General features: G+C 51.2%; 2 protein-coding genes across 2 annotated transcripts; one reads left to right on the top strand and one right to left on the bottom strand.

Moving 5' to 3' along the window:
* Nucleotides 1-210: 210 nt before the first annotated feature.
* N7458_009368 (lysine N(6)-hydroxylase/L-ornithine N(5)-oxygenase family protein) lies at nucleotides 211-1,818 on the bottom strand (the record flags this gene model as incomplete). Its single annotated transcript, XM_056912750.1, has 2 exons — nucleotides 211-832; nucleotides 956-1,818. The coding sequence occupies 2 exons, from the start codon at nucleotides 1,816-1,818 to the stop codon at nucleotides 211-213; spliced, it is 1,485 nt and encodes a 494-aa protein (XP_056761599.1).
* A 2,802-nt stretch (nucleotides 1,819-4,620) lies between these two features.
* sidC (nonribosomal siderophore peptide synthase SidC) lies at nucleotides 4,621-20,300 on the top strand (the record flags this gene model as incomplete). The annotated part of the gene is made up of 7 exons (XM_056912749.1): nucleotides 4,621-9,022; nucleotides 9,073-9,566; nucleotides 9,626-11,983; nucleotides 12,034-13,221; nucleotides 13,277-15,308; nucleotides 15,358-20,069; nucleotides 20,145-20,300. The coding sequence occupies 7 exons, from the start codon at nucleotides 4,621-4,623 to the stop codon at nucleotides 20,298-20,300; spliced, it is 15,342 nt and encodes a 5,113-aa protein (XP_056761598.1).
* Nucleotides 20,301-21,763: the final 1,463 nt, after the last annotated feature.

Raw genomic sequence — 21,763 nt, 5'->3', positions numbered from 1 at the left:
CCCTGGACCAACGTAGGGAGAGTAGGCCACGCAGGGCCTAGTATAAATCCAAACACAAACACAAACACACGTCTAGACATCCATGCCTCAGCCCGTGGCCAAATCGAAGATCTTTTCAGTATCACCCTCTCCACTCGGTGCTCATCATAGCACTTGGACCCAAAACATCCAGAATCTGAACTGTTCAGTTCAGATCCCTCCATGGAAACCTCACAGCATAGCCCGCAACCGGGTGTCCTGCACCGTCTTGCCAGCCAACTCCTCCCCAAACACAGAGCTCACAATCTCCCCACCCCGCACCGCAAGAATAGACAACAAACTATCACTCAACCCATGCGTCTTCTCATTACAACCCTGCAACCAAATCCCCGCCCCAGCACCAACCTTACCCGCATCCAGCGCAACACGGTAATCCCGACCAGGCACCCACGCCGTCTGACCGGCAGGCCGCAGACCACGCACCTGCTCAAGCAGCTGCTCATGCGCATCACGCTGGTAACCAGTCGCCACCATCAGAGCGTCCACCTCCAGCACCTCCTTGCCATCGGAGGCATCGTCCTTGACGGACTTGACGTGGATGCGCATGCGGTGCGCTGGGTTGTGGTGCTCGATGCGGGCGACCTTGCGCTCGGGCAGGATGCGGTGTTGCCAGGTGGATTCGTCGGGGTTCTGGACGCGCTGGAGGTACATTGTGTTGTAGATTTCTTCGATGAGTTCGAGGCGGACGACGGAGTAGTTTGTAGCTTTTTCTTTGGCGATGCGCGCGTGGCGCTCGTCTTGGGGGAGTTGGTAGAATTTCTCTACGCGCTCTGGGTTGAAGATTTCGTTGACACTGAGATGGGATGTTAGCCGTAATTTCACAAGATTGATATGATAGCTTGATATAGGTTCGTTTGGGGAGTGCGAGGCTACGCGCCTGCAATTGGGTAGAGGGATGGGATGGTTCAAAACGTACAATGGCGAGTCATCGCTGGGCCGCAAGGCAGTATCGCGGAGGATCAATGTCGTGCGTGAGTTGGGATACCGACGCTGTAGATCGTGGAAGATCTCGGCGGCGCTTTGCCCAGAGCCCACGACGGCAATGTTGTAAGGTGCGGACTCGTTCTTCAACACATTGGGCAGGGCAGTGCAGTACTTGGAAGAGTGCATGATGCGGGTATCCTGGGGGAAGCCCGGGGGCATCTTGGCCTTGCCACCCAGCGCAACAACGACCTTGCGAGCTCTCCGCGAGGAAATCTCGCCCGTCTCCGCATTTCGCGAGCGCACGACAAAGTAGTCGACCACGCCATCGGTCTTGCTTCCCGGCACCACATCGACAACCTCCTCCCCGTAGCTCACGACGTTCTCGAAACGCTGCGCACACCAGCGCATATAGTCCTCGAACTCCATCCGGGCCGGCAGGAAGGTGCCCAAGTTGGTGAAGTGGATGAGACGGTTCTTGTTGTGCAGGTAGTTCAGGAATGTGAAGCTACTGCGGGGATCACGGAGGGTGGCCAGATCCTTGATGAAGGAAATCTGCATGCGCGAGCCGGGGACCAACATGCCTGCGTGCCAGGCGAACTGCTTCTGACGCTCGAGAAAGCACACCTTGGGCCTGAAGGAGGAGGAGCCTGTCGCCGTGCAGGAGAGAGTCGGGTCCATAGCATCGTGTAGGGCGATGGCGATGGCCAGCGAGGCCGGACCAAAGCCCACGCAGAGCAGGTCGTGCATCTCGTCGGTGGGGACGGAGCGGAGCAGCGTGCGGTTGGCAGGAGCTTGGGCGCGCGGAGCCATCTCGGTCAGGAAGGGGAGCTCGGCCTTTCGAGGGATCGGCTCCATGGTGTATATAGCTGTGTTTTTTTGGGTTGTGGAGCGTATCACACGGTGGATTAAAAGAGAAGAGGAATCCAAGGTTCAATCGCACGGGGGGTCCAAAAGCAAAGCAGCTAGCAGAAAGACCGGAGAGGGCCTGAGCTAGAAAGTAAAAGCCAAAAGCTAGGCTGATGCAGAAAGTAAAAGGAAGAAAAGAAAGAAGGCTGTGGGTTTTGGCAGGAGGCGTCCGCGTTATGTACACTGGGCCGATCCCATCCAGCGGGTCTCCGGAGAATTCGGTGGTCGGATCGATGCGAAAAGGTGGTGCGATGTTCAAAAAAGCAGAAAGCCGACGAGGTGGAGGTGGAGATTTAGTTACAGTAAGTGAAGTTGGGAAGGCCAGAGGCATGGACTTTGGATTCAATTGAACGTCCCGTACAATACGTTTCATCCCGGTGGGCTCCACAGTTCCAAGCGGATCAGATAAAAAATTATCTCGTGGAGTGGAGATTCACGAGACCGGGCGACGACTCGAACGAGTCACGATGGAGACCGAGGACTAGCCACTAAGTCATTCGTAGTTAGGAGCTCGTCGCTAAATGCTGAAGAGCAGACAAGATAGACGAAAGATTAAGAGGCGTATTATTTCCAAGGTTCTGGTTATCAATCAGTCTCCACCATTCTGTTCCTTTTTCGTTGGTCGCGTTCGCAATTCCGAGCGATCCCGCATACAAGTACAGTACCTCGGTGCGATGTGACTAGAGATCAATTCGCCTATTCGGCTTCGAAGATCTCATAATGGCATGATATACGGAGTACTACGTGTATTACCTAATTGAGCTACGATACTATATTTCTTTTTCGCTTGGCCTTGTTGCTGCTCCACTCTGCGAGTCACTCCCCCGGTTCCTGTACCTAGACGCCATGCAGCGAGGACAAAATAAAGGGAGAGGAAAAAGCAAATGCGAGAATGACAAAGAAGTATAAGTAATCGAGGAAATACATAAGAAGAAGAAAGATCGCCAATGGCTACAGTAATAAGAATAACGGGCCTCCGCGGGCGCCCGATGTCGGGGAAAAAAATCACTGGCCACCAGTGAAAGATCGTGTCTGTACGGTGTGGTGTATAGTATTTAGCAGGATCCTGGGTATGTATATACCCTACTAGGTACAGTATATGACAGTGGGGATTGCTTCCAGGTTAGACCTGCCAATTAGGAAGGTAGGGCAGAGAGAAAGGGATTACCGAAAGACTTGGCGATTCTGTATCGCTACTACGCCAGCACACTATGTTTAATCATATCATAAGTTATATGAAGTATACATACGAATCTGGAAGTGTGCCGACCAGAGACGGGAAGAAAACAAGCCCCCTTGCGTGTCTTGACTGGTCACCGCTTCACCCAAGACCGTTCTCCTAATTCAGTCGGAACTGGAAATGAAATTAAACATCTTGAAATATGTCCCTTGAAAATTCTGATTGGGCTTGATTTAGGCCATGTGCATGCTGGATGCATCGAGTATTTTTGCTTTTTTTTTCTTTTTGGCCCGTCGTCTAATTTGCCTAGAACGTGGGGTTTGCAAAAGATCACGCGCTTTGACTGGATTTCGGATTTTACCAGTCGTGGACTCGTGGCTGGGAGTTGGGGGTTGTCATTGTGGATAGACCTCGGAAAAAACAATGGATTTGTTTTTATTTTGTTTTTCTTGTCAAGTCCTTCGCTAAGCTACAGTAGGCTCGGTAGGGTTGGAGTCTTGGCAAAGAGTGAGCAATCCCGAGAAGAGATCTTTTTTCCGTGATGATCTGATAATCGCGAACCTACAATACCTTAATTACCATACCCCCGTACCATCTTCCTGTATCATACTCCAGCATACCATACTGACTAAGTATTCACTCATGTACGTCATCCAAACCCGTTGGCAAGCGCCCGATGGAGGGGCAAAAACACACGCGCGCGACTTGGTAGACCAACTTTTGATCAAGCTATATCTATAATAGTGTTGGAATGAAACTACCCTGAAAACAGGCTATGAGTAACTTCTACCATCCTTGATCAATACTATCCCATTAAATAAATCTCCACAAAGCCGTATTTCTGCCATCATCATAGTAGATCTTCCAAACTGCCCCTCGTTCTTCAGAAGACAGTAACGCAGATTTCTCGGAGCTTGATTCCTTCCTTGGCATCGACTTCGGGTTTGCGGTACGACTGTGCAATAGCGACTCCAAACTTTATACTCCATATATCTGTTCCGACACCAAACTTCCTTATTCTTCGATGCCCAACGACGGGGCCAGGACTGACAACTCGAGTTCCACTTTTCCGGCCTGCTTGCTGCCCCTCCACGAGTCCACGAGTCAAATTGGGTCATCCGGGTCCGACTACTCCAACTCCAACTTTTTGGGCGCTTGTCTCGGTCATTCCCTGCAGGCCAAGCAGAAAAGATCATCCATGATCATCCTTGATCATCCTCGATACTTTTCTCTTTCTTTGCTGCATATCCCACGAGGAAGAGGGGGCCTGCCATGATGTTCATCTGGCCATGATTGGAAATCCATCATCTGCAACCCCCCTCGCGCTGCATTGCTTTTTACTCGTCCCTTCTCCCCCATCTTCCTCGTTCACGGACCCAGCCTGCCGCCAGTTCATTGCTTTTTTCCCTCCCAAAGGCGGCTACTACCTGCATACCACCACAGGGCCTTACCCCCTCCTCCTAACGAGCCACTCAGAAGGCTTACCATAAGCAATCTATAACCATCGTCGGGCATTGGACCATGCACCTTTGAACACAGACCCAACCGCCGCGCTTGGTGGAACTGTCGTGATGGATCGATTCACCCCATTTCCCCCCATCCACAGCCAAACCGGCTTTTCTGGCGACGATGGCGCTGTGCGCGCTATTCTCTCATGGCCGGTGGATACAGCCCTCCTATCCTCGGAGCTGTTGGCCCTCTCATGGGCCGTGCTATTACGAGCTTACACAACCGAAGAATCTCCGGTCTTCTTGTTGAACGATCAACCAATCAAAGCAGACCTATTTACTCGTATAATCCAGCCAGCGACGGTGGATGCCCACGCCGAACTCTCTGCTAAGCACACCGCCGTGCGTCTGACAGATGAGCCTAAACTAGCCGGGACTCCCCCGTCTGAGTGCGAGTCTATCGAGAGTCACGCATCATCATCTCCTTTTTGTACTCTAACTTGGTGCTTCAATCGCAATACTCAAACGAGCACGTTGCATTCTTCCACGGGTATGGATACAGCTTTCGTGCAGCAACTGGGCCGCCAGCTAGAGCGCATCGTGCAGGACCAGGCCGCTCTGTCGGGCATGCAGGTGAAACTGCCTGCATCGGCGGACAAGCTTTCTGGGATGGAATTGGAATTGTCCATCTCGAATCCATCCCCTTGCACCCTGCCGGGACCGCAGCTGCTCCATGAGTTGGCGCTGAGCGGTGCCCATGATGGCAATCATGCGATCGAGTTCTTGACGGCGGATGGAAACGTTCGCTGTTTGTCGTATCGTGCCTTGGACCGAGTGTCTTCGAAATTGGCGGCGGAAATCAATGCTGCTTCGAGGTTAGATGCAGAGGAGCCGCGGAAGATGGTAGTTCCTGTTCTTCTACCTCAATCGTTGGAACTTTACATTACTCAAATGGCTATCCTGAAAGCCGGCGGTGCCTTTTGTCCTTTAAACATCGACGCACCATCAGACCGGATAGAGTTTATTCTACAGGATGTTGCGGCATCGGTGGTGATCACGCAAACCGCCCTTGCAACAAGGATACCCCAGAATGAACATCTGGCGGTGATCACCGTCGACGAATTGCAAACGCAGACAGACATCCAACAAACGGAGATCATGGAACAGCTGCAGCTGCACCACTCCGTCAAAACTGCACCCACCGACCTCGCCTATGTGATGTATACATCAGGCTCGACAGGTCGACCCAAAGGTGTAGGAATTTCCCATCTAGCCGCAACACAATCATTACTCGCGCACAACGACTTGATACCCCATTTCACCCGATTTCTACAATTCGCGTCACCCACCTTCGATGTCTCCGTTTTTGAAATCTTCTTCCCACTCTTCCGCGGCGCCACTCTCATCGGCTGCGACCGCGAGCAAATGCTCCTCGACATCGGCCATGTAATGACGGAGATGCGCGTGGACGCGGCCGAGCTAACGCCCACCGTAGCCGGAGAACTACTGCGCAGTCGAGCCGCAGCGCCGTCTTTGCGCGTTCTGCTGACGATTGGCGAGATGCTGACTCGGCATGTCGTTGATGAATTTGGGCAGTCGCAGCATGCAGATGGGGTTCTCCATGGTATGTATGGGCCGACGGAGGCGGCGATCCACTGCACGGCTGCCACGCACTTTCGGTCCGATGATCGGGTGAATCTGATTGGGCGGGTGTTTAAGACTGTCTCTGCTTTTATCATGTCTCTAGGGAACGAGGATAAGGACGGTTCTTCCCCCGCAGGACTGCAACCGCTGCCGCTTGGCCAGATTGGCGAGTTGGTGGTTGGTGGGCCGCAGTTGGCAGATGGGTACATCAATCGACCTGAAGAGAATGCCAAGGCATTCATCGAGAGTCCCCTCTACGGCCGACTCTACCGGACTGGCGATAAGGCGCGGATGTTGCCCTCGGGGGAGATTGAATGCTTCGGTCGAATCTCGAGTGGCCAGGTGAAACTTCGAGGGCAGCGGATCGAGCTTGGTGAGATTGAACATGCCGTCTGTCGTGCGCCGGATGTCCGCAGCGCGGTGGCCATCGTGAGTGGTGGCAGTCTGGCTGCGTTTGTCCTTGTCAACGACAAGGGGACGACAGAACGTGCGCTACGAGATGTTTGCCGCCAGTGGCTGCCCCGGTTTATGGTTCCGGGCGAGTTCATCCTGGTCGATCAGTTCCCGCAGTTACCTTCTGGAAAGATTGATCGTAAAGCGCTGGAAGCTGAATTCGTGCGCCATCGCAATGAAGCACAATCTGTTGAGCAAGATTCATTCCGCGATGAGACCGAAGAGACGATCGCGTCGTGCGTGGCCGACGTACTCGGTAAACAGCTCCCACCGAGCGAGAGTTTGAGTGCTGCTGGTCTTGACTCTCTAGCTGCCATTCGACTTGCCTCTCATCTTCTGGACGTTGGTGTACGACTAGATGTAGCCCATTTGCTTGAAGCAGATTCTGTGGATGGAATCTGGCGACTTGCAAAGGAAGCGGAGACGTCACAGTCTAGTGAGGACACGCAAGCGGGTCTGCAGAGAATCCGACAGTTGGTTGTGGATGCTGGTAAAGCGAGGATAGAGACTCTCGGGCTGAGCGCACAGGTTGCAACGATCGAGCCGTGCAGCCATATCCAGCAGGCGATGATTCTGGAGACTGTTCGACACGAGAACGCTTACTGCAATTGGATTGAACTTGAGTTCCAGCAGTCAATCAGTGCTTCTGCCGTACAAGATGCGCTTAGAGAGCTTTTGGAACAGGATTCTATACTTCGTTCTGGTTTTATTGAGATCGGCCTCAAGGATCAGTCGTACGCTAGAGTTACCTACAAATCGCTTGATGAGAGTATATTTCAAAAACGGGATGCATTCGACTACGATCTCTGGCTGATCGCGGAGCACGATCTGCTCCATCCTCTCCGCTTCCAATTGAGAGAGACAGATGAGGGCGTCCGAGTTCTCGTGCATATCCACCATGCACTGTATGACGGATGGTCCTGGCAATTGATGCTAAAAGATCTCCATCGCTTGCTGCTCGGCGAGGAACTCCCGCCCAAGCCTGCGTATAACGTGGTATCTGATTTCTTCATCGAGTACAAGCTGAGCGAAGCTGCGAACGAATCTTCACTCTTCTGGCGCGATCAACTCCAGGGTTCTTCGCCGACTTCTTTCCCCAATTTCCACGGAACAACCGATCTACCCCCCGAGACACAAGAAGCTACCCGTGCCCTACAAATTTCTCCATCCAAACTCACAGAAGTGTCTCAAAAGTTGCGAGTCAGTCGCCAGACAATCTTCCAGGCCGCATACTGCTACATCCTTTCAACCTATCTTGGCTCAGACGACATAACCTTCGGTACGGTTTTTTCCGGCCGCACACTTCCAGTGAAAGGCATCGAAAATGTCCTCGGACCTTGTATCCGAACACTTCCCACCCGAATGAATCTCGGCAAAATGCAAACTGCCACAGATCTTCTCCTGGCAATTCAAAATATGAACCGCAAGTGCCTGGAGCACGGCAGCCTTCCGCTCCAGGATATCAAGAAAGCATCCGAGATTGACCCGCAGTCGAATCTCTTTGACACTGCGCTCGTCTGGCAGGAGAGTATCTGGTCTGATCAGGAGTACCGTGATGTGTTCAGGGAAGTTGGTACGGCGGAGTTCTTGGAGTTTGCGCTGTTGTTAGAGTTTGAGCCTCGAGAGGACGAGGTTCGTGCCAAAGCAACGTATCAACAATCTGTTTTGTCAAAAGGGCAGGTGGATATTCTGTTAGAGCAGATTGACTTTGTTGCGTCTGTTTTGATTGATACTCCCGCGCTGGCGATTGGTGATGTCGGGAGCCATCTTCCTCAACATACGATGTCGGTTGTGAAGACTCAGTGTCAAATGCAAGGTGACTTGCCACGCTTGGTATCTGCGGTTAAGACATTCGCCTCTACCAACTCTTCTCAAACTGCCGTTGAATTCTTGAGAAGGCTGGACTCTGTGCCTCCCGCGGTTGAAACCATTACATACGGCCAATTGGACTCCCGGGCGAACACTCTTGCCAAGTATCTCCGCCAAATGGGCATCACAGGGGACGATTTAATCGCCATGTTTCTGGACAAATCGATAGACTCTTGCGTCACTGTGCTGGCTGTAGCGAAGATAGGAGCCGGCCTTGCACCCTTGTCTCCCCGGACTTCCTCGGAAGATGTCAGCGCTTTTCTGTCGACGTTGAACGCTGGCTTTTGCATCCTCCCTTCATACCTCCAACGCCATGAGGGATTCACCATTCCGGATTCTGTCCGACAAATTCTTCTCCCTGATTCTTTTGATGATGTTCACAATGATACCCCCTTTCCGGTCAATGACGGATTCCGACTCATCTGCACTGATCGTACTTCAAAGGAGTCGGTCATCTTTTCTTCGCAGAATTTACAAGGCTGCGTACAAGCTCTCTCAGATTCGTACAGTGTCCAATCTGAGTCTAAGGTGCTTTTTGCCTATCCGGCTGCATCTGTTGGTACGTTTTACCTGCTTTGTATTTTTTTTTTCTTATTCTAACTTGTATAGACTCCATCATCGGCGTGTTCATGGCATGGAATGCTGGCGTGACGCTGTGCGTGGCACCGGATGAACTCATGGCTAAAGATCCCCGGAGAATTGTTGATGCAATGGGTGTTACCCATCTTCGTCTAACGCCCACACTCGCATCGCGCTTGGATCCGCAGAGTGTTCCTAGTGTCAGGTATCTAGGTACCTCCGGAGAGCCCTTAATGGCAAAGGCGCATCGGGATTGGGCTGGAATGGGTCTCTATCACGGTATTTTTAGCCACCCTATCGATCTTGCTATGATCTTCGTGCTGATAAATTCCTCTTCAGGTTATACCATTCGCGGGCTGGCTGGCCTTTGCACGGTACCAGTGAAGATCGAGGCATCCAGCACAATCACGAGCATTGGAATGCCACCCAAGAACACATCTGTCATGGTCATTGCAAACAAGGCGGGCTTTAATCTTTTGCCACGTGGTGCTGTTGGAATACTTTGCTTGGGTGGTGATCAAGTAGTAAGTCGAGAAAAGACCGTGAGAGGAAATATTTATGCTAAGAGCTTTCTTCTTCTTAGGGAACATCTTCTGGGGATGACTTCTTTGAGCACCCAGAATTTGGCCGACTCTACCGAACTGGTGATTTGGGTAGAATCCTTCCTGATGGTAGGATTGCACAGCTCGGTCAGCATGTTGCTTTCTATGAGACAGACGAAGCCCTGCTATCATCGGAGCTTGTACAGATTTCTGTGAGCCTGGTGATGGAAAATCCAGTCGCCAAGCAGGAGCAAATGGTCTCTGTCTGGGTTCCTTCAGAAAAGGCTCGAACGTCATCACACGTTGAAAAGCTTGACGAGGTAGCCAAGAAGCTGCTGAGCGAGTTGGCTTCGAAGCTGCCTTTATCTGCGCTCCCCACGCTCCTTGTCCCGATGAACGAAATTCCAATGAATGAGGCTTTCTTGGCTGATCGTGCAAAGATTCAGCGGGATATTCAGCAAATGGATATAGAGCTTCTCAAAGCATTCTCCATTGGTATCAATGATAAGATCCACGATGAAACTTTCTGCGACGTTGAGAAGAAAATTGTTACTGCTCTTTCCGCGGTCATTGGCGTCGAGCAACACAGTATTGGAAAACACACATCCTTCTACAAGCTGGGCTTGGATTCTCTTTCTGCCATTGCCTTCTCACGAAGGCTCCAGGACTCCGGTTTTGGAAGACTTCCTGTTTCCACAATCCTTCGGCATAGCTCTGTGGCCCAGCTAGCGACTATTGCTCCTGCTCCTGAGATGTCCAATGGCCGTCAACCCGCACAGCCACCTGTTCCCGAGCAACCTTCGTCAGTGTTCGATGAGAGCTTCATCGATGAAGTCAAGAAGAACTTTGGTGCTCGAGGCGCATCTGTCCAAGGTGTCTACCCTTGCACGCCTTTACAAGAAGCTATGCTTGCAGCGGAATCTGATGTTGATTCTGCTTATTTCAATCACTTGCGTCTTCGGGTGCACACCGACGTTGAGAAATTGAAAAAGTCATGGGTTCAAATGCTACAGAGACATGAGATTCTGAAGACGTGTTTCAGGCAAACTAATGACCCGCGATTTGCATATGCTCAAGTGGTGCTGGACACCGCACTCCTACCCTGGACTGTTGTTGAAACTTCCTCTGAAAATTTGGACACGGATGTCGCAAGGATGAAATCAGAGTTTGAGCATCAGTCGCCAGTCAGCGGCAATCTTCCATATTGCTTGACGGTCTTCATAGATTCAATCTCGCAGAACACACATTTACTATTGTCAATTCATCATGCACTATACGATGGAGAAGGTATTGCCCAGCTTCTACACGAGCTCCAGGCTTCCTTTGCGGGCGAGAAACTCCCTGAAGCTATCCCTTTCCACCACTTCATCGAGTATATGGTCTCCGTCAACTCCGATGCCTCTGATCAATTTTGGGATCGATATCTATCGGGCGTCTCACCGACGTTGCTCTCCCTTTCCAAGAAGACCCCGGTCAATGGATCTGTCACACAGGCAGCTTCACAGCAGATCCACGTCAATTTCAGCAACTCTCTTGCCTCATTCAGACGACAGTGTATGGATCTCTCAGTCACCCCGCTTAACGTCTTCCATGCCGCATGGGCCAGGCTTCTCGCTTTGTACTCCGGCACGAACGATGTATGTTTTGGAAATGTGTTCAGCTGCCGAACCATCCCATTGGAAGGCGCGGACCGAATTGTTGGGCCTTGCTTCAACACACTTCCCATGCGAGTCAAATTTTCTTCGGCATCGACGAACGGTGACGTGCTGAAGCTCTCTCAGAAGCACAACAGCGACATCTTGCCTCATCAGCTCAGTGCTCTGCGACGCATACAGAGACTCACACTTTCAGGAGGCTCTCGACTCTTTGATACATTGGTCATTTTCCAGTCAAGGAGCACTGAACTTGATGCTCGGTATTGGGAGATTCTCGCTGATGAAGGCAACATGGGGTTCCCTCTGATCTGTGAGATCGTGCCAGATGAAATACAAGATACCATTCAGATATGCTTTCATTACCAGACATGTCATCTCGGCCGTGACGTAGCGGAGAGCCTTGTGCGGGACTTTGTTGCGCTCGTCGAGCATACGACTCAATACCCTTCAGCTCAAGCTTGTGACAAGAGGGTGATTGGGAATGATCTTTCAAGGATTTTTGAGAAGGGGCCATCGCCTGCTAAAACCAATGGGATTTCATCAAAGAAGACAGAGTCACGGGCTTGGTCTTATCAGGAAGAAGCTCTTCGAGAAATTATCTGCAATCTTTCAGGAGTTGATGTGGACGCTGTTTCCCTGCATACCACCATCTTCCAACTTGGGCTGGATAGTATCAATGCTGTGCAAATATCTGCAAGGTTGCGCAAAATGGGCTATGAAATCTCTGCAGGTGACATCCTCGAGGTACTTTCACCATTTCCGAGATGTTCGTTCAATTCGCTAATACATTCTAGGCTGCTTCTATTGACAAGATCGCCGCTCTTCTAGAGTCAACGGAGAAAGGGATCAAGGAAGCTGAATATGACTTTTCTGCCTTTGAGACTCAACATCTCCAGTCTGTCTGCAGGCAACTGGGTATCTCTTCACAATCAGTGCAGTCCCTGAGACCTTGTACTCCAGTTCAATGCGGCATGTTGGCTCTCTTTAATCACTCACAGGGCAGCATGTACTACAACCGAATGGCGCTGAAGTCGCCCAAGCCCCTGGATGAAATCATGCTTGGAGAAGCCTGGTCCAAGGTCATGGCCCAGCATGAGATGCTACGTACCGGCTTCGTGCAGCTTCGCGATCAGAATCATCCCTTTGCCATGATCACGTATCGGGAAGGCATTGCTGTTCCATGGCAAGAATCGACCACGCTGGGTGCGGTCACTCAAGAGCAGCAAGTTCTTGAAAACCTACACCAGCCCCCGTGGAGTGTTCGGATTGAACCTACCGATGAAATTACCACCGTACATTTCGCAGCCCTCCACGCCCTCTACGATGCGCACTCCTTGGAGAAAATCTTCTCGGATGTGATTGCAGCCTATGAAGGAAAGGCTCTCACTCAGCCTTCTTCTATTCCCGAAACCCTTGGCCCGATTTTGATCGAAAGTCAGAAACAAATTGAAAACTCTCAGGAGTTCTGGCAAGGTCTTGCCGCAGATATCCATCCCACCAAATTCCCCGATCTACATCCCGTTCGAATCGATAAGAAAGAACTCCTCACTCGCTCGATTCTTTGCTCGCAGTCTCTCGGGAAACTTGAAGCTGGCTGCCGTAATGCAGGAGTCACTCTTCAGGCAGCAGGCCAAGCCGCCTGGGCTCGATTGCTAGCTGCATACACTGGCGAGCAGAATGTTGTTTTTGGAACTGTCCTCTCGGGTCGCAACTTGTCCACGGCTGCACAAGATGCTGTATTCCCTTGCCTCGTGACCGTGCCATCGCCATCGCGCATCGAGGGCACAAACCATGACGTCCTAAATCGCACTCTGAAACAGAATGCCTCTCTAGTCAAGAATCAATTTACTCCCCTGGCTCAGATTCAAAGATGGCTTGGTAGCGATGAGCCGCTTTTTGATACTTTGTTCGTCTATCAAAAGTTTTCGACAAAGTCTGAGGAATCTGCATGGGAGATTTTCGATGAGGAGACGAAGATTGATGTACATTTCATACACTCCCTGTGCTTGGATTACGAGTTTACTAACTTCTCTTTAGTACCCCGTTTCAATCGAGTTGCTTCCGCATGCCACGGACCTTGAAATCCGAATCAGTTGCCGAAGTGGCCTTGTTCCGGAAGAGCAAGCCGCGATAATCCTGAACCAATACAACAAGCTGTTGGAGCACACAATCTTTTCGCCAGATTCCAGTGCAAACAATTATCTCTCTCTCGGAGATCATTTCTTGTCCGTCACTCCCGCGAAGGAGAATAGGATTCCCACAACTGTTGCCCTGCTTCACCAATTCGTTGAAGCCAGTGCTCGCAAGATTCCAGAAAAGACTGCCTTTGAGTTTGCATTCGGCCCCAATGCGGACAACCTGCAAAAAAAGACTTGGTCCTACAGAGAGTTCAATGAAGATGGCAATAGGGTCGCTCATTTCCTCCAGGACAAGGGAGTCGTGCCCGGTGGAATAATCGCCATTTGCTTCGATAAGTGTCCAGAAGCTTCACTTGCAATCTTGGGTATCCTGAAGGCTGGTTGTGCATATCTGGCTATCGACCCCTCCGCCCCGATATCGCGTAAACAGTTCATCATGGAAGATTCCTCGACTACGTTTCTGCTTTGCAATCAATCACGCAAGTCAGAGTTACAGGCACTCTCGGGCGTCGATGTTCAGGCGCTAGATGAGCCTGGGAAATATCACCACTTCTCCCCAGCACAACCATCCTTAACTCGGGAGATCCAACCCGTTGATACATGCTATTGCTTGTATACTTCCGGTACGACGGGTACACCCAAGGGGTGCGAAATCACACATGACAATGCTGTGCAAGCCATGCTCGCATTCCAGAGACTCTTTTCACCCCATTGGGATGCAGACTCGCGATGGCTCCAATTTGCCTCATTCCACTTTGACGTCAGCGTTCTCGAGCAATATTGGAGTTGGAGTGTTGGAATCTGTGTGACCTCGTGCCCTCGCGATCTGCTCTTTGAAGATCTACCAGGAACAATTCAAAAGTTGGAGATCACCCACATTGATCTGACGCCAAGCTTGGCGAGATTGGTGCGCCCTGACGAGGTACCCTCACTGTGTCGAGGTGTTTTTATTACCGGTGGTGAGCAGCTAAAACAGGAGATCCTCGATGCTTGGGGCAAGCATGGGGTGATCTACAACGGATATGGTCCTACTGAGGTGACCATCGGATGTACAATGCTCCCACGGATGCGTGCAAATGACAAACCATCCAACATTGGGCCACAATTCGACAACGTAGGCTCATATGTCTTCCACCCAGGCACTTGCACTCCGGTCCTGCGCGGCGGCCTCGGCGAGCTTTGTGTATCGGGTCCCCTTGTTGGCAAGGGCTATCTGAACCGGGCGGAACTCACCAAGGAGCGATTCCAGACCCTGCCAGAAAATGGGGATCGTATCTACCGAACGGGAGACTTGGTGAGGATCTTGCATGATGGAAGTTTCCAGTTCCTGGGCCGGATCGATGATCAAGTTAAGCTCCGTGGTCAGCGACTTGAGATCGGCGAAATCAACCAAGTCATCAAACAGGCAAGTCCTGAGCTGAACGAGGTGGCCACGCTGGTCGTTAAGCACCCGAAGCAATCCAAAAACCAGCTTGTGTCATTCGTCACCAGAATTGATGTCGACAAGAAATCTCGAGATGTGGAAGTGCGGTCTTCTGAGGAGGACCGGGTATTGTTATCGACGATCAAGTCCGCTTGTCACACACACCTTCCCGGGTATATGGTGCCAACACACATCATTCCAATGACACGATTCCCCTTGTCTGCCAACAACAAGGCTGAGATGAAGGTTTTGAAGAGCATCTACCAGGATCTTTCGTTAGAAGATCTGCAGAGACTGAGTTCAATGGCTGTCGAACAGACCGTGAAAAGCACACAAGAGAAGGAAATCATCGCAATCCTGTCCAAGTTTATCGGTTCCCCCGAAGCAAGCATTTCTTCGTGGTCGAGTATCTTCGAGTTGGGTCTTGACTCTATCTCTGTGATCTCATTTGCCAGGAGCCTAAGGGAAGCTGGCTTCCCTCAAGCCCAGGCATCGCTTATCATGAAGCGTAAGTTCAGTACCGCGGTTTGTAGAAAACATTCTAATAACATAAACAGATCCAACTGTTGCAGGCATGGCGTCAGCTTTGCAGACATCCACATCGTCTTCCATCTCCCAGAGCAACCTCCACAGGAATGCCAAGCAAAACATTGAGGCCTTCGCTCACAAGCACTTCCATTCCGTTATTGAAAGTATTGGAGTTGTTGACAGTGATGTTGAACAAATCGCGCCATGTACCCCACTCCAGGAAGGTATCATATATCATTTCCTGTCCAGTACTGAGCCGCTTTACTGCTCGTCATTCACCTTTGCACTCCATGCATCGACCGATCTTGAGAAGTTGCGAGATGCATGGAGCAAAGCGCAAGACCAGGTGCAGATGCTTCGAGCGCGATTCTCGCCTTCTCCGGATGGCTACGCTCAAGTCATCTTGAAGCATGATGCGCTTCCTTGGTTTGATGTGCAGGCTGCGTCCGAGAAGCAGATCGAGATTTTGCGGAAGCAACAAGTTCAAAACTGGACATCTAACATTGGAGAACTGTCGACACGGCTGTGGCAGGTTGGTGTGATTCGATCATCCGACAAATCGGTGATGTCTCTCAATATCTTCCATGCTCTGTATGATGGAAACAGCTTGGCCTTGCTTCTGGATCGGGTTGCCCAGATTTACCTTGACCAGCACAGTGCATCTGAAAATGCACCTCAATTCCTAGACTTACTGCACCTGGGTCCCCTTTGCCAAGATTCATCAGAGGAATCTTTCTGGAAAGAGCATCTGAAAAGCAGCCGACCTAGAGCTCTGTCAAAATCAGAACAAACAAACGGCGTTATTGAGTCGCTGGTCCACAAGGCCCAAATCGATACAACAGAGCCATTGGATCACCTAAGGAAATCGCTCAATGTCACGGAGCAGGCCATTCTCCATGCCTGCTGGCTATTGACCCTTCACCAAAACTATGCATTTGTCCCTCCCATCGGTATAATCGCATCTGGACGTACAATTGATGTGCCAGGAATTGCAAATGTTATCGGTCCCTTGTTCAACACCATTCCTAGTAACGTGCAGCTTCATGGTCTTGAATCATGGTCTGAAGTCGCTCGGCGGTGCCATGAATATCAAGTTTCCACGATGCCATTCCAGTATACCGCTCTACGAAACATCATGAAATGGCTTGGGAAGAGCCCAGATGCGCACCTTTTCGACTCCCTGTTCGTTTTCCAGAGAGAAAATGCCGATATCGACACGTTGACCGGCAGTCTGTGGCAGCCGCTGGACTCTGAAGCACAACATGAGTACCCACTGGCTTTTGAAATTGTGCGCCATGGAAATAAGTCCCTGACTCTGACTCTTGCGGCTAAGGATCATGTCCTGTCTTCAGAAGCGGCGGAGGAGCTCCTTGTCAACTTCCAACGGATATTGTCCGAATTTGCTCAGAATCCAGATCACGGGCTTCCTTACATCAACGGTGTCGCGGACGAGAGCCATGCGCATGCCAATGGCGAGATAATTATGCCAAACGGCCTGAACGGTACAGACCATGCGGGTGACTCTTCATTCCAATGGACAAGTCAAGCTTCCACAATTCGAGATGTCATTGCAACCCTGGCTGGTGTTGATGTTCAATCAGTCAATGAAGAAACATCAATCTTCGAAGTCGGTCTCGACAGTATCGATGCTATAAAATTGTCCTCACGCTTAAGCAAGTTGGGTATCAAGCTGCCTGTGAGCGCCATCATGCGGTATCGTACCGTGACAGCCATGACTAGCCAGCTTGCAGACACGAATCATCACGAACAAAACGATTCATACCCACTACTCAGCCGAATGGAGCGAGTCTTGACAGAATTCCTGCACAAGGAGGGGCTCATGCCTGAAGATGCCTGTCGGGTTCTACCCGCAACGCCAATCCAAGAGGCGATGGTCGCCGAGATGTCTGCCTCCGCGTACCAGCACTATTACAATCACGAAGTTCTTCGACTTGAGTCTCATGTTGATCTCATGAGACTTCAAGACGCATGGAGAGCAGTCGTCAAAGCCCATCCCATACTACGAACGTCCTTTGTCGAGGTGTGGGATCCCGAAATCTCGGCATCTTATGCTCAGATCGTTCATAACGAGGATGCATTTGACTTTCTGTCTGTGCATCTGGATGGGATCTCTGTGGAATCAGTCATTGAGTCGCAACGCAAAAGAGCGGTCTCGGAACTTTCTGGTCGCCCCCTGCTGAGTTTGACCGTCGTAGCTGATGGAAATTCTCGTTACCTAGTCCTCTCAATCTCCCACGCTCTCTACGATGGCTGGTCGATCAATTTACTTCATGAAGATGTTGCCAAGTCTTATTCTGGGGAATATTGTACTCGACCATCCGCTGATGCTATTCTGGAGCAAATAATCGCATCATCTGGTGATCGTGCTCTGAGATTCTGGAGGGCGACGCTGTCAAATTCCAAGCCGATTTCTTTCCCGTCAGGAGACGATGCGGAGCCGGGCTCACAGATTGTTCATCGCGCTGAGCGACCGCTCTCTGTGCCTCTTAACAAGGCGGAGGACTTCTGCAAGCGTCATGGCATCACAATGCAAGCACTTTTGGTTAGCTGCTGGTCCCTTGTTCTGGCGACCTATGTGAACGACCTGGACGTCATGTTCGGTCTTGTTCTTTCTGGCCGCAACGTGGCTGATTCTGAGAATGTCATGTTTCCCACGATGAACACGGTCGCCATGCGAGTCATTCTTCACGGTACTCGTCTAGAACTAGTCAAGTACGTCCAAGAGACTCTCCTCGAGATGTCTGAGTATCAGCACTTCCCGCTGCGACGGGCGAGACCAGACACAAGGTCGCGACAATTATTTGACACTCTGTTCATCTATCAGAAGAGACCTTCTGAAAACCAGTCCCAAGGAGCAGCGCTGTACCAATCCACAGGAGGGGCTTCGAGTGTTGAATATCCGGTATGCGCTGAGATTGAATCCGATGGAAAGGACCTGGTGGCGCGAGTGGCCTGCCGCGGCAGCGTCCTGGGCGATAATGACACTTCCGGGCTTCTGGGCCGCATGGCTGAGGTTCTCATGTCAATCGTCGATGAACCTGGTCGGCAGACTGTCGAATTCTCCGGCGATGCCATGAAGATTTGCGGAAATTCGATTGTCCAAGAAGACTCGGGATATTCTAGCGAGGCCCCGGTGCTCGCGGCACAGACATCCATTCAGAAAGCGTGGTCAATCGTCGAGTCCAAGATTCGTAATGTTCTTTCCGTTGTGTCTGGAGTTCCCGAGGAAGCTATTGATAAAGAAGCGAATATCTTCCAGCTCGGCCTGGACAGTATCAGTGCCATCAAGGTTGCTGCGCTGTTGAAGAAACAATCTGTCAAGCTGGTAGTCAGTGATATGCTCAGAGCCGGGACAATCGAGAAAATGGCTTTGGCAGTGAACAAGAGCCAAGCCATTCTTACCCAAGATGAAATTGACAAAGCCCTGGAAGAGTCAATCAAAGGACTCGATGTCAATTCGTTGCTTCAGTCCTTTGGAATTGATCCACGGGCTACCGAAACAACAATACCTGCCACTGCTGGACAGGCATACTTCCTTGCAATGCATAGCCAGAACCCAGATGTCTTCTATCCCAAGTTCTACTACTTGGCATCAGAAAAGTTCAACCCCCGTGTTCTGAACAGCGCCTGGTCACGTCTCATACACGAGACACCCATCCTCCGAACTACCTTCCTTGAAACGGGTAACCCTCGGGTACCTTATGTCCAAACAGTCCTCAAGTCAGTGCACAGCCCGCCAACCTGGCACGACGACCTCAATCATGCTATCAGCATCAGACGTGACTTTGGCTCTGTCCCCGTTGCCCTGCATGCCTGCCGCACATCTCGAGGGGTAGCATTCATGTTGCACCTTCACCACGCCCTGTATGACGCCGTTAGTCTTCCACGCATGATAGACCGACTTGCACAATTCTGCAGCGAGACCAAGGCCGAACCGAAACACCTGTCGCAGAACCTGTCCCACCTCGTGGCATTCCAGCACATCCACTCTCCCATTGATGTTCGGCGGTTATTCTGGCAAAAGTATCTGGGCCAAATCTCAACATCAGACGCCAGAGATAATCGAGTGGGTGAGTTTGGCGCTATCCAGCATGACTATCGGCCCGGTCTAGTTTCAAATATGTCTCGACTTGAGAGAGCCGCCAACCGACAGGGGCTTAGCATCCAATCAACCTTCTTGGCCGTCTATGCTCGCGTGCATACCCGGGTCTTCGCTGCCCAGGATACTCACAATAACATAACAAACCGACCACTCGTGGTCGGTTTGTATCTTGCCAATCGGTCATACGGGATGGAGGGTCTATCTGAACTGGTTGGCCCCACCGTCAACATTGTTCCACTCCGTCTGGATAACAAGCTCAGCAATGACCATAGCTCACTATTCATCGCTGCCCGGAAGATCCAGGAGGATATCAACGAGATTAGCTTGGTGGAACACGCCGGAGTCTCACTTGTAGAGATTGCCGAATGGACCGGGGTACACATCAACACCTGCATCAACTTCCTGCGACTGCCGGAGCTAGAAGACTCCAACGACGATGCAAGCGATAAAGTGATCTTCCACACCATCTCGAGTGACGAGCTAGCACCACCGAATTTATCTACCTCGCAAACCCACCCACCTGCCCCGCCCCAAACCAACGGCGTCACAGCCCCGTCCACATCAGACCAGACGACCGGGTCCAGCACTTGGATGACGGCGATGAAAGACGTTTTTTGGGTAAGTTTGACGTATCCCTTAAATACCCAGTATGGCAAGCAGCGGACACTAATGCAAAATCTACGCTTTGAACAGCCTACGATCGACGTTGAGGCTGCTATCCGAGAGGACCGACTGGATTTTGGTGTTTTTGCACCGGATACTCGTCTCGATCGCCCCACTGCCGAGAAGGTGATGGAGACGATGAGGTATGAAATGGAAGTGTTGGTTGCTTCTTTGGAATCTCCATAGAGGTCCGCAGAGAAGCGAGCTTCGGAGGAGCAATTACAAAAAGGAAAAAAAAAAAGAGAGAGAGAGAAAAGATCGGTGAAGAGGTGCTCAATGGGGGGCATCCTGCTATGTGCTCTGCAACCCTGGGACATGTTTATTTTGGCCTTCATTTATTTTTTTCTTGTAAATCTTCTTTTACCATTGTGTTTTGGTTAACTGGAGCGAGAGGCAGAGATAGAGGGTGTGTCCACGCTCCACTGTCTGTGTGCGTCTCCTTTCCCGTGCATATATTGCTTTTTCCTCTAACATTTGGCGTTTGGATGTGTTCGTTTTTCACCCACCGTACCATTGTCAATATATCGAGTTGCGTCCAATCCGCATAGCCGATGATTTGACGAATAGCAAAAGAAATTATTCGATGCTTGGAGGACCCACGGGAGCTCCGGGACGAGCGGATCCCGAGGGGACCAGAGGAGATTCAGGGCTTGTTGATAATGCCGCGTCTCCACCGGGTAAATAAACATGAACGCCTGGGGAATGAGGGATGCGGACTGCAAACTCTGAACTTTAGAACCAAAAATGGGACCGTGGACGTGGACGGTCCGCACCGAGGCTGAGCTTCGTCTGACTGTTGCCTCAGATTAAAAGAGTGAAACTTAGTTCCTGCCGGAAGGAGCGAGCCGGGACCATTTGGCGTCGAGTGTGGCTGGATGGAAGGATTGGCGGTCATTCCACTGGTTGCCCTGAGCAAAGATCCAACATGAGTACACTGTACACTGTACATACAGATGTGGGCTGATTCGGTGGCAGGCTGGTCGCTGGCAGCGATTGATGCAAGGGGAGTTCGCGTGGCGGACCTTTGATAGGCCCCAACAATGGACAATGACCAGACATGGCGCAAGTGGGCCCAAGTCGCGATGCATGGGACTGGCTCCGACGCGGGTCTTCCGAGAAGCGGTATAACAATAGCATTTTTTTTCTCTCTCATCCACAAAGGCTGCATGGTCGGGGATCATGAAGAGGACACGGACTCTGTTGGGGTGTGTGCAGTGTCCAGTGTCCACTGTTCATCCTTCTGAGTGGCGTTTGGGTCTGGCGCAGGGGCGACCCCGGGAATTGCCTCCCATCCCCAGCAAGCGCCGGATCTCACAGACCGTGGATGATGGAACCACTCTGGTCCCCTCTTCTGCAGGTAATAGCCTGGATGGAAATGGGAAGTGTAGTTCCATCGAGGGGTAGATATTGATAATCGAACACTAATCAACGGCATAGATTGTACTTCGCTCTGTACGGAGTAGTTCTGGCGGTATAGATCAGGTGGCCGATGATTACATAACCCGCTATTTGTTTATGTCACGACGCGTCCCCCGCCGCTAAACCCAAACGGGCCTCGAGGGATCAACAACGCGACGGGCGCGTTGATCGACCTGCCAACTCGACTCTCGACTCTCGAGAGAGCCTAAAGTTCCATTTATTCTCAACCT

Source organism: Penicillium daleae (genome assembly GCF_028827525.1).
Source record: "Penicillium daleae strain IBT 16125 chromosome Unknown utg000008l_segment0_segment0, whole genome shotgun sequence".
Taxonomy (NCBI): Eukaryota; Fungi; Ascomycota; class Eurotiomycetes; order Eurotiales; family Aspergillaceae; genus Penicillium; species Penicillium daleae.
This window is presented reverse-complemented; position numbering and strand designations above follow the sequence as displayed.